Genomic DNA, 13,589 nt, shown 5'->3' on the forward strand with positions numbered 1-13,589 from the left:
TTCCTTAGCTTTCTTTCCTGTTCTCTAGGTTTTCATCCCTCCTGGATGCAAGTCTTTCCCTCTACGGAAACTTTCAAAATTTCAAAATTTCTGGCTTTGTTCAACCAAAGCCAAACAAATCAAACATTCGATATCCAAATAATATACAACTATTTCTGGGACATCACATTACATCTCTACAGAAACTACTATGATATTGCAAAGATTATATAAAATCCAGCTGAGTCTGAAAAGTAGTCAAAATAGGAAGGATGAAAGAAGAAATCGTGGGAGTTGGTGATGGTGGGGTGGTGTTCATACTTGTGAACTGGGAATACACAAGTCACTCTTGGGCCAGGCAGGGCATTTGCTATTAATGGATTGGAAAACTCCCATCTTCTGAGATTGTGTGGAGAGAATGAATTTTCCTCTATTCCCTTCCTAGGTTAATTAAGTGACTTCCTGAGCTTGTTTTAGAAAAGCATTTCTGCCCTAGCACTACTATATAAGTCTAGTTTTAGCCTGTAGGGAAGAGAGTAAGAATAGAAGCAAGTGGGGAAACAGAAGGACACACACTGAGGCTTATGAAGATCATGATCAACTTCGTCTACCTTGTGAATACTTTTGTAGGAAAAGACAAGGTCAAACATCTGTTAGTTGGCTTTCAAAATGTGTGCCTAATTTCATATCATGGCTTCAGGAATAAACCAAAAGTAGCAAGGGCAGTTTGTGGATTCATGACCCCCACACGAGGAGGAGCCTGGGAGAGAAGTGTCTCTAGGAAGAACACAATATGTAACTGAAAAGCAACCTGGCCTCTTCTTTGATCAAGCTCCCCCATCCTGCCCCTAATATACTAGCATCTTGATAACCCTGCCTTCTACCCACCTGTCCAGCTGACGCTGCCAAGACTATTTAAGTTTCTGCACCTATTAAGTGGTGATGATAAAACTCTCTCCCCCTCGGCAGTTCTTGTGAGGGTTCAAGGAGCCAACATGAAGAAAGCACTCAACAGGGTCAGGACACGGTAAGTGCTCAGTACAGGTGAGTCAGTAGGGGGCCTGGGTCATTTGACTGGTCAGCAAGAATTTCCCAGCAAAACCTGGCTAAGAATCTGGTATCAACATTCACCTATGCTTTGGGAAACCTCAAATGCTTAGAATCAAAGCCAAACAAATCAAACTTACTCCCCAAAATAAAATACCTAGAAAGAATAACCAACCAAACAAAATTAAAAAAGAAAAGAAAAAGACCCCTCCCTCTCTGCAGCAAACCTCCTGGCTCAGTTGTTACTCCACTGGATGCACTGAGTCCATGTCTTTCAGACATTCTCCCTTCCTGGCCAGCTGTTCAAACACAGCTTAGGTGCTGAGGTGGCAACGCCTGCAAACATCAGAAATGGAATTTGCAGAGTAAGGAAAGAATCAGAGGGGATAAAGGAAGTCCTCCAAATTGGAGAACAGGAGATGTGTCATGGGGGCTACAGGGGACAATGTATATTGCCTTTAGGTCAGGCTACTGACTCAATGGAGTTTTCAAATCAGGCTTTATTAAGGTGTGGTACCTACCTGGATCCTTATTACAACTGCAGATTCCTAGGCCCCATGGCACATCAGTTCAAGCAGAATCTCAAGGAGTGGGGCCCAGGGAGCTGCATTTTAACTAATTCACAGAAAGTTAAGGGTCATAACTTTTCTGTGTCCAAATGCCTGTGTAATGAAGATGTTGGTAAGAATTGAAATGCAAATTCTCGTGAACTGATGGAGGAGGGGGGCAGCCAGAGCCCCACCCCACCTCCAGCTTTCTGTTGTCTTTCCTTTGTTTCCTTTCCTCATACTTCAAGGCTTAGTGGAAGCCCCACCTCCTCCACAAATATGGTCACAGAGTCCCATCTATCTGCTCTCTCCTTTCTCAGACTCCTGGAAGCCCCAGAGTACATTCTACATATTATTCCTGTATCCTATTAATGCTGCTCAAATGTGTTAAGCTTTACTTCCCTAACTAAGTATTACATCATTCAACATTCTTCATTCCTCCTCTCTGCCTGCTGAATTAAAGTGATAGAAACTAACACCTGGAAATGGTGATGGGGAAGCTGCCACAGGCTCAAAGCTTTAGCTATGTACTGGCTTACTTGACCCTAAAGATCCTAGCTGTATTATTAATATCCCTATTTAAAAGATGAGAAAATCAAGCCTCAGAGAGGTAAATTAATTTGTGCTGGGTCACAATGGTAAAGCAGAATTTGAGCCCAGCATGTCTGTCTCCAGACCCCAAGCCCTTAACCACTACAAGCCCTTTGCCTCTATTCAAACCAGAGAATGTGATCCTTGAGATTAAGAATGATGGTACATATGTTGAATACAGTAAGTGCTTGGCCTGCATCACCTACTTTCATTTTCAGAATGACTATGGACTTAGTTCTGTCATCATACTCATTTTACTGATGAGAAGCTGAGGCTCAGAGAGGTTAAGCATGTTGCCCAAAATTACACAGCTGGGAGATGACAGAGGTGGATCTGAACCCAAGACACCTAACCCGAGTCTGTGGTCTTAACCATGACCACTTTTACCTAGCCCAATGCTTTGGACCTCAAAGATGCTCATGAGTACTTACTGAGCTGAACTGTACCAATGTCCAACCTTCTGAGTTGCACCAATGTCCAATGTGCTATGTAAACCACAAGATGCTGCAGGGAGCTGCCCAGGCAGCTCTCCAGCCCAGCAAGCATATAATAAATACAAGCTGCTGCTGACATGGGTGTGCTTCCTGCCAACCACTTTCTCTCAGCTCTATCTGTATATACACCATATACCCCTGTATACACAACTCATGCTCTCCCCTCCTTTGCTCACTGTGGACAAAGAGCAACTGTGTGACTAAGATCTCACTAGAGATCTAGTGACTGGCTGCCCCAATGGCAAGAAGCACTAGCTAAAAGAGGCACAGACCCTTGTGTATATCAAGCATTTCCTAATTTAACAAGTGTTCATTAAGCACCTACCATGTGCCAGACACTGCACTAAGTCCTTGCACATGGTACAGAGCAAGCAGACATGATTCTGCTCTCAGGGAGGGATAATGTATAATAAGCAAGCATATAATTGTAAGTGGAGATGAGAGGAGAGAGAGACTGGGATAGGGAAGTAGGTGGGTGGAGAGGAGCTCAGCAAGCTAAAACCTAAATGATCCAAAGGAGCCAGTGGGCAGGGATGATGCAAGTACAAATACTTGAAGATGGGGAGAGGCTTGGTGTGATTTTAGAACAGTTGTTTGCATTTTTTCCTTAAAGACCCAGATAGTAAATATGTGTTTCTACTCAACTCTGCCAGTGTCATGCCACCAATAATACATAAACAAAGAGGCATGGGTGACTGTGTTCCAGTAAGGCTTTAGTTACAAAAAACAGGCAGTAGGCTGGATTTGACCAGCTGGTCACAGTTTGCCAGCCCTACTGGAGAACATAAAGAAGGCCTGTGAGGCTTCAGCATATCAAAGAATGGTGAGAGAGGGCCAGAGGGGCAGGAGCTAGACCATGGAGGTCCTCGTCAATAATTCTAAGAGCCCTGGAGTATTTGAAGGAGGAGGATAACATGATGTGATTTCCATTTTCCAAAGGTAACTCTGGCTGCCTGCGATGTAGAGGCTGGTTATGAGGGCAAGAGTGGATGTGCAAGGCCAGTTCTGCAGCTGGTAGAAACACTCAGGTGAGAGACAGAGGGCTTGGGTTTGACAACAGAGAGGGCTGGGGAGGCTGAAGACTACAGAGGAACCTTCTGCAACCCTACTGCCTGAGCAGCTTAGCAGCCCCAGTGAGGACGTTCTCTATTGGTGAAAAATCCCCAGGGCAGCCCTGTCTTGCATTCACACTGCCCCCTGTACCCCTAGAATTATTGGATCCAGTCCGTCTCAGATCTTGATAAAGGTATCCCAAGAACTCAATTTTACTGAACACTGTGTGAATTTTCCAGGTATTGCTAATCATGTAGCTTCAAGATGACTAATGTTCCTGAGAACACGAGTTATTTGTCTTTCCAGTTACTGTCTGAGGTGCTTGCACTTGGTGAAGAGGACAGTTTCCTAGTAGATTGGCAAGGGCTGACACTGGAGTTATTGCCAAGCATTGCACAGCCATTCCCCATTGCACAAAGTCCAAAAGCTGACTGAGCAGCCGCTCCAGATGCGCAGCACGGGCCACTGGAATCCAAAGGCTTGGAGATTAATCATTACGAAACACCAGACTTTCCCCTCTTCCTCCTTCTTAGTTATTCTTCTTGATCTTGAAAACTCTGTCCCCCTCTCATTAGGAAACTTTCTTCAAATTGGTCTGATGATTTTACCTGACATCTACAGAGCATTCAACTTCAACAGCCCTTAGCTGGTATCTCTAGCAATAAACTAACAAGAGATAGAACAAAGAAAGAGATGTCCCTGGCTACTGTGTAAATAGTTTTTTCCCAACTGAAATGCCTGATTTCTCAGGCAAGAGAGGTGAAGGGTAGGAGAAAATAGAGGATATGTATTGATAGCAACTTCTAAAAATCAGACATAATAAAATGTTTTCACCCAAACCAGTCTATATAGTGGGTTAACATTTTGTCAGATCCTTCTTTGACTGCAGCTCAGTCAACAGTGAAAGGTGTTTTCTTCTGGGCTTAATTTGGCCTTTTGCTCTTCAGGGAATTTGAAAGGTCACTGGCATTGCTGATTAAAAACAAACCAGTGTCAATAAGCTCTGCCATGACTCCTAGAGACCACAGGAAGGCTTGGGTAATGCACCTGACTGGTGAAACCAAACCTTTCTCCTGCTGTCATTTGTCAGGACAGGATTTATGACGATTATCAAGGTGTGCGGTGGGAGAGGTCATCAGACCTGCTGGGCAGAGCACCCTGATGGGAAGGAAAGGACTTGGCAGTCAAAAATCTCCTAGGTGTCTTTAGCTACTTCAGAAAGCAGACCTAAAATCAAAAGGTGGGAATGTAAAATGGCACAACCCCTTTATAAAATAGTCTGGCAGTTCCTTAAGTAGTTAAACACAGAGTTACTATATGACCCAGAAATCCTACTCCTAGGTATATCAACAAATCTGAAAATATATTTCCTCACAAAAACTTGTACACGAATGTTTACAGCATCATTACTCATAACAGCCAAAAAGTGGACATAGTCCAAATGTTCATCAACTGATGAAGGGATAAATCAAATGTGATACACTCATACAGTGGAATATTATTCAGCAATAAAAAGGAATAAAGTTCTGACACATGACACAATATGGATGAACCTTGAAAATATGCTAAGTGAAAGAAGCCAGTTACAAAGGCTATACACTGCAGAATTCCATTTATATGAATTATCCAGGGCAGGCAAATTTACAGTGATGAAGGGTAGAATAGCAGTTACCTAGGTTGGATGGGGTGGGGTCAGGGGTAAATGAGGCATGCTTGCTAAAGTGTACAGGGTTTCTTTTTCTTTGGGGGGTAATGAATATATTCTGGAAATAGAGGGTGGTGATGATTACATAACTCTGAATATACTCAAAACCACTGACTTGTACACTTTAAGTGGGTAAATTTTATGGTAGATGGGAATCTCAATCCAGTGGTTTAAAAAATGGAAGACGGCTACACTTAAGGAACCACAAAACACATGTGGTTTCAGATGCCTTTGGGAAGCCTAAACAAATTCTGCCCCTGGGATCGGGGGTCCTCTGGGTCCTCAGAGTGAATAACTTGTAGGAACATGGCAGCCCCTTGCCCATGGGGACAGTGCACTGGGGTTTGGAGGACAGACCTACAAACCAAGTTCATCTGCAAATGTGGGGCTCTCTCAAGTCCTGCGCATCTATAGGTAGCAGTCCCTTCACTGCTAACAGAGCAGCCCCACTCTGGTTTGTCTGCTGTAGAAACCCTGTCATGTTATGACTGAGCTGTGACTCCTCCCACAGGCCTCTGTGGGGGACACTAGCCAGTGACGTGGCTTTGGACAGCCTTCAGTGGACCCACTTCACCTGCAGGTATGTTGGGGCTTGGAAGCTCCAGCTGCTCACAGGAGAGACCACTGGGGTGGCTGTCCTGTATGCTTAGACTTGCAAAGGGCCCAGATGAAAGGGGAGCAAAGGTTTAGAGACAGTGCTTTGGGTGTTCCGAGAACCATAAAAGAGGACGCAGGCCCAGCAGGTCACATGCAGTTACGGGCCCACACCCACCCCTGCTGGCTCAGAAGGTCCAGCGCTGAGTGAGATCTGGGAACCCCCAGGTGCTCTGTAACCACTCCCCTCTCTTTCTACTACGCCTGATCAGGACCTCTGCCATGAAGCACACAGGGGCTGTGCACACCGGGCAGCCCCTTGATGTGGGTACAGACAAGACTGGTCCCCAGGAGCCCACCTCTGATCTTGCTTTGACCTCAAGCCCCTTACACATAGCCAGGGCCCAGGGAGTAAAGGTGCGTTACCTATAGCCCAGCTGAAGAGCCAGACCTGGGTCCTATCAGCTGACATGGAAAGACTGTCACTGTGAACCATGACAGCGTTAGGGTCTTTCATCTAAGATGGATGTAGTGCGATGATGATAACCACAGGAATAACACACTGAATACTCAATATGTATCAAGTACCATTTTAAACACGTGATATGCACCGTCTTGATTTTCTCTCCCAACCCTCTGTTACCTGGTTGAGGTCATACAGGAGGAAGTGATCAAACAGGACTTGTGCTTTAGTAACCTGTATCTAGAGTTCATGTTCTCTAGTGCTAGGTGGGAGCCTTGGCTGCCCTCATTTCTGGGTCTCAGGCAGGTGGTAGGAGGTATGGTCTGGGCTAGGGTGGGTTGCCTGGCCATGAGGGGGAGTCCTTGGGCAAAATGCACTCATCCCTGCCCAGGAACTGTGCCCCCACACCACCTGAGATCCGGAAGGGAGCCCTGGAAAATGTCTAATTCCTGAAACCAGGTAGCTGATTTTGCTTCCTCCTTTGAGCAAAATAGACCCTTTCACCTGGGGATCCAGAAAGATTAACCCCAAAGAACTTGAGGAAAATCTCAGCTGTAACAGCAACTTGGGCTTTATCTCAGAATCCTGATTTTAACCTCAGGCACATGATAAGTTATGACAAACTATGATATCAATTTTCCCTTTTAAAAATATATTTTTTAGGGAGGAAAGTAAATGAAAGAAAATTATGCATCAACCGAGCACTAGATCTAAATTCTACAGAGCAGATGCCATGAATTCATTTCACACCAAAAACACCTGAGCTGGGCAGGGCCTGGGTGGTTTGGCTTTGGGGGAGGAGGAGCAGGGATGCGGTGAGGCTTACTACCTGGAGCTCACACAATGCCCTGCCATCTTGGAAACTGGACTCAGCTGCTGTGGGCAGTGAATGCCACTGAACCCAAGAGGAAAGGGGCACAGAACCTGTGGTCTCAGTCACCACCCTGAGCTTCTAATCACTTGCAAGATGGCTGTTCTCCACTCCTTCATCTCCTACCCTCTGTTCAGCCCCAGGGTCTCAAAGCTACTGCCAGGTGCTTGGCTGAGTCCGGGGCAGGCACAATCGCATTTAACGCCCACAACCCTGTGATAAGACTGCCTCTGTCTGCTGATGACACTCTTGAGAGTGCCTGCTACTGCTCTCTCATTTTGGGAAAGACACACAAACATACACTTTTCAATCTTACCCATTCAACTGAGATATTCCATGGGTAGGAACTTTGAAAACTCCAGTTATTTATTTGCTCCTCCCCTGCCCACCCCCATCTTTACTCACCATTATCGAAGACCGTGCCTGCAGTGAAGGAGAGCTCTGAGTCGTGTTCAGCTTTGCAGGCGTACAAAGCTTTTGCCTTCCGGAATGGTGTGCTGTGTGAAAATAGGTGTTTATTTAGCAATTTTTAAAAACCCTCTGAAAGCTCCAGATATTTAACCTCTTTTCTTCCCCTCCTCTGTAAGCCACCTAGTCTTCTGCGACAGGAAGAGCCTAACAAGGCAGCCAGATGGTGAAACATGAGGTAGAAAAGTTGCAAAGGTCACCAGAGAAAAATGAGAAATGCTCAGAGAAAAGCCATGAGCCCCACGAAACCACATTTCTTGTGGGGTCACCTTGTGCCATGTTAAAACTTGATCCAGGAGTTACATCAGCTGAACAGTGGGAGGGCAGGCTGGGCCCCTTTTATGGAGCAGGAGTGGCTGCGGGGAGGGAGGCCAGGGCAGGGGAGACCTTCCAAGGTGCACTGGACAGCACTCCTATCAGAGCCTGTTGGAAGCTGGCAATGATCAGTGAGTCAAAAAGGAGAAATTCTAGCAAAGCTAGGCTTCTGCTCCAGGCCACAGATTGACATCACCTTTCCCAGATGTTACTTATTTGTCATGGGGCTGGTGGAACCGGATTCCAGAGCTAGAACTCCCTGATCGCCGGGCTAGGGCAGGGAACAGACAAGGTGTGTGTGTGAGCAGCTGCATATGCATACATTAGTGCAGATGTGAACATGTGTGGGAGTGTGGGGAGGAAGAAGGGAGAGGGAACACAATGCATTTTATTTTGCCCTTCTCATGTCCACAAGTATTGACAACCACCTGCACTATGTATCAGAATAACCTGGGGGGCTTTTTAAAAATGCAGATGCCTGGGCTCTACCTGACTTGTAGATATAAATACAGGCATCAGGGTTTTTAAAAAGGTCTCCAAGTGACTCGAATGTGCAACCAGGGCTGAGAACCATTGTTCTAGAACCAGGGTTGACAAACTCTTTCTACAAAGGGCCAGACAGTAAATCTCTTAGGCTTTGTGGGCCATGTGGGCTCTGGTATACTTACTCACCTCTGCACTGTAGCCTGAAAGCAGCCATAGACAACATGTAAACAAATTCATGTGGCTGTGTTCCATCCATACTTTACTACAAAAAGCAGGTGGTGGGCCAGATTTGACCTAAGGACCACAGAATGATAATCTGTGTTCCAGAGAGTAAACTGTAAAAACTGGTAAATCCTTTTAGCTTCTATAAATTTTTGCTTTGATACCTAACTAGTTCCAAATGATGTATGGACTTCTCAAGGGTCATAAGAAAAATTACACTTAACAGTCAAAACTTGGCTCCTTATTTGATAAAAGCAATCTTCTTTTCCCTTCAAGCCATCTGAGGAAGCACAGGTGGGGTTCCAGGGCAGAATAATACAAGAATAAGTAGGTGCTCTAGATTAGACAATTATTCAATGTATTTATATTACTATCTTCATGATTTATGGGCAGTGTCCTGGAGCCAGTGGTGCCAAACCTCTCATGGTACACCGATTTCTAGTGACCACATGAGATTTAGCTGAGAAATGACTGGTGTCAGGTGAATCCAGACAGAATCAGAAGAGGCAGGGCATCTTGGGGTCATTCTGGAGTTGCTATTTCTTGGAGTCACCAGGTCCAGCTTCCCTCTGGGAATTGGAGCAAGCCATGAATGGGTAGAAACCTTTATCAAGGCCAGGCACCTAGAACCCCCAGTGTAGGCTCCATGAAAACTGAAGGAAAGAAAGCTAAAAAGGTCTATTGTGCAGAATGATCAGAGCAAATGATTGTTCAGGATTTTTGCCAGGGTTCAGTTTACTGATTTCCTCTCTGGTCCTCTAGTAGCCAAGAGATGATGGCCAGGTGGGAGAAAATTGGGGAATTCAGAAAAAAGGAAGTGGGTACTCTGGGTTAAAAAGGAAGGAAGGGCCTTTAGAATTCATTGGTTCTAATGGAAAACAGCCCTTCCAGTGTGGTTATCCTTAAAGTCAGAATAAAGTTCAGAACAAGGGGCACACCTGTGAATAACCAAACCAAGTCTGTGTATTGGCCAGCAATGGCCAAATATCCAACGTGCAACTTTCCAGAGAGGAAAAAAAGTTTTGTCTTTTAATTTTTTTTTTTTGAGGGAGTAGGGAACAGAGAGAAGTCACCTGGCTGTGAAATGTGCTAAAACCACCAAAACCCCATACTGACAGGTAAGTAGAGCCCGTCATGACATGGGAGGTGGAAAGAGAACCCAGTTAACATTAGATTAGCCAGGGTCACTGTCCCTTGAGGACAGGGCAGAGTAGGGGAAGAGAGAGCAAAGAGACTGTGTACAGGGAAACAAAAGGTGAGGGAAAGGTCACCTGAGGCAAGGCTCCTCCTGCTGGATTTTCATGGAGGTTACTTATTAACCTCATTAAATAAAACGAATGGGACAATATAGGGGCAAGCCAGGGAAACCAACTGGGATATCTGGCAGGAAGAAAGCAGAGGGAATGGTGCCCAAGATTATCATTCAAGAGGAGTAATTTTCCACTAATACCAGGTTTTTGGAATTGAATAATGAAGTGACAATGAAAGAGTATGATAAAAATAAAAACAAAGGCCAGGAAAGGGCCTTGTTCTTCTCTCAAATTAACAGGTGATAGTCTAAGAGAAGGTCTCTTCTCCTGCAACCTCCTCCCAGGCCCTTAGGATGTGCACAAAAATGGGAGGGATAGCAGAAGGGTACTTTTTAAAGGGACCACCTCCATTCCCCATGAGCAGGCCTGCCAAATAAAATATAAGACACCTAGTCAAATTTGAATTTCAGATCAACAAGGAATACTTTATTAGTGTAAGTATGTCCCAAATATTACATGAGACATACATGCTTACACTAAAAAAAATCTTTTGTTTATCTACAATTCAAATGTAATGGGGTATTCTGTATTTTTCTTTGCTAAATCTGGCAACTCTACCCAGGGAAGAGTCTTATATTTTTATAAAGTCTGTCAGCCCAACAGGCTCAGTGTTCCATGCCATACTCCCGCCTCAAAAGTCTTGAGCAGTTTGCTTTAGGTAGGGTTCCTACCCAAACAGCTCCTGTTGGCACAGAGGCTGTGTTTGTAGGCTTTGGCTCTGACTAAAAAAATAAAATATCCCCACCAAGCATCTTTGGTTCTTTGGCTCCCTGCCTCCCTTTTCTCTGCAGTGCCTCTCAGCACTGGACACAGAGAGCCTGGGATGCCTTCGGCTGCTCCTATGACAGTGCCCTTCAGACCTCAGCTGGGCCTTCAAGGGCATGAACAAGTTTGGAAGCTTTTGCTAGTTCACTTTTAATTTTCGCCTCTGAGCATGGCACAAGGCCAGGAAAGCACTCAGAGGAGGTTCCCTCAAATGCCCTTGCAAGCCTCGCAAAATGATGACCCATTCTCCACTGTATGGCACAGCAGGGAGGTGGGGCCAGATAGATTGGCAGGTTGCAAGGGCTTGATCATTTAGGCAACATTTCCAGGGGCCCCTGTGCAAATGCAAGTGATGGGTCTGGGGCTAGGAGCTTTTATGGGGGTCCGAGTGAAAGGAAAGGGAAATGTGAAGAGGATGTTCCTCTAGTACCCTTTCTCTGATGTGCTGTGAAAGGCATCTTCATTTCTGAGCTTGAACTAATAAGCACTAAAGTAGCTTTGAAGAAGGGGGAGGAAGCCATTTCCAGAGGAGGCATTATGTAGAAGTTCATGAGACCATTCATTAGGTACAATTAAGTACTCATTTTTAACTACTCTGTCTAGAAAAGGAAATTGAAGTTCATATTCTGGAAGCAGATTTGGGAGAAGGCCTCACTGGACCTGAATAGCAGGTATATGCCCCCACATCTTGGCTGTATACTGCAACAGCAGTTATGGGATTTTAGCCCTCTTTGTTGGCGAGCTGTAATGGGCTAGCTCCCCCAGTACTGTCCATATCTATGCTCACCTTGGCATGCATATTTAGCTTAGTGACAGCCAATTGCAAGCCCTACTCAGTCTTGCATATTTTCAAAACGGCAGCTTCCTAAAGGGTTGTGGAAGAGCATTTTCAAATGGGGCTGTTCTAACAATGGTCAGAGGAGGCAGTACTGAGTACCCAGGACCCCAAACATAGCAGGTGAGCAGATTCTACTGCCACCTCCCTCTGCCAATCTGGAAATTCCTCAGGAGAAGAAAGGAGTAGCTGAAGAAAAAAAATATGAAAATGTCTTGGGAGGTGGAAGGGAGTGGAGAGGTGGAGATACTGGAGAGGCAACAGGGCCCCAAAGCTTGGAGACACAAAAAAGTGAATATTCTCAAAGCAAAGAGTACATTTCAGGTTTTTAGCTGAATGAGCCCCCTAGCTCATTCTGTCCAAGGGGCTAATGTCTTGAAGCTCTTACTCCCTTTTAATCAAAATGAATAAGCCACAGTCTTCTAATGACCAAATCTCTGGTATGAGTGAGGGAAGCACTTTGGAAGCTGACTGTCTCTGGTCACTGTGGTTTGCTCTGGTTAGGGTCTTCATGGACGATCAGTGATCTAACCAGGACAATCCATGCCACATCTAGTGCTCAAGAAAGTTCATATCTCCCAAAGGACCTAAATATGTTTAAGAAATAATTAGGAAATAACCTGAGTATTAGGGAAACAGGATTTGATTTTTTACCTTATTTCCAGGGTGAGGATAAAAGGATACACTGAAAAGGTATCTTTTTCATATTCTGGGACAAAACTAGATAGAAAACGCAGAAGAGCAGGCCAGGCTCTGGGGCTGAAAGCTGCATGCAAACTTGAGTGTGGGGACACCCATGTATTTGGAGGAAAGAGTGGGTTGAGGGCAAGAAGTCCTGAATTCTAGACTGGCTCTAGTTTATAGTCATGTGACTATGTACAAGCCGCCCCGCTGTGCCTTAGTTCAGACCGTTTCTCCTCTCATTCTCATATAAGGACAGAATGAAATGGTAGATATAAAAGTGTATAGAGGAGAATAAAATAATATATACACATTATATAAATAGCACAGGATTTTCTATTTTTTAAAAAGTGAGACTCAGCTTTATAAATTATTTAAGTCTTTCTGCTGGACCCGCCCCTTAGTCAAAAACCAGGTAGGAGAAAAAGATGAATGAGAAAATACTGCCAAGGCCAAAAATGCTTATGATGGGTATAACTGGGCTCTACATTTTGGTTGTCTGGAAGCAGAGACTAAGTTTGAGAGAAATACATGCTGCAGACCTGTATAGCAGAGGTTCTTAATTAATTAACTAACTAACAATTAATTTCCAGAAGTTAAACAGCCTCTTTTCTCCAAAGAACTCAAGTGCAAAGAATGAAGTCTGGACATCATCAGAGCAGGGAACACTACAGTATGGTCCTTGGGGAGAGGAACTAGGCCAACACTCAGAAAGAGGTGCTCTCCTGTTCCCATGAGAGCTAAGGGTTCATGACACATGGAGTCAGAAGCAGGCTGGGAGCACTGATGATTCCTGGGAGTGCATGGAGGGAAGGACATGGCCATGAACAATTTAAAGAAAAATCACTTCATATCTTGATCCCTTATTCTGTGTTACATTCATCTCTTCCCCAGTGGTCTGGTCTCAGTACCTAGGTGTCAGTGCTCATGGTCAACAGCCCAACTCCACAAGTAAATGTTTCCTGATGCTATCTGATTAAAATGAGGGAAGGAAAGGCCAGTTCACGTCTTGGCACTGATCACTCTGACATTATCTCATACCGAAGCACAGAGAGCTAAATAGGAGCTTATTTATTTAGGAGGTGCTCTTTCCCCAAACACCAGGTATCACAGATTATTAATTCAAACTTAAGGAAGGGTTCAGAAGGGTGTGGAAAATGCC

At 44.8% G+C, this 13,589-nt stretch overlaps 1 protein-coding gene across 7 annotated transcripts in view; it reads right to left on the bottom strand.

The window, feature by feature from the left end:
- ARHGAP26 (Rho GTPase activating protein 26) overlaps positions 1-13,589 on the bottom strand; it is a 404,595-nt gene that overhangs the window by 6,702 nt on the left and 384,304 nt on the right. For all 7 annotated transcript variants that reach the window (XM_045819338.1, XM_045819331.1, XM_045819324.1 and 4 more), the window contains one exon: positions 7,751-7,842. In XM_045819338.1, the coding sequence (XP_045675294.1) occupies positions 7,751-7,842 (92 nt within the window). The remainder of the gene's footprint in view (positions 1-7,750; positions 7,843-13,589) is intronic.

The sequence above is a fragment of the Phyllostomus hastatus genome, unplaced genomic scaffold, assembly GCF_019186645.2.
Source record: "Phyllostomus hastatus isolate PE091 unplaced genomic scaffold, TTU_PhHast_1.1 phas_contig_150, whole genome shotgun sequence".
Taxonomy (NCBI): Eukaryota; Metazoa; Chordata; class Mammalia; order Chiroptera; family Phyllostomidae; genus Phyllostomus; species Phyllostomus hastatus.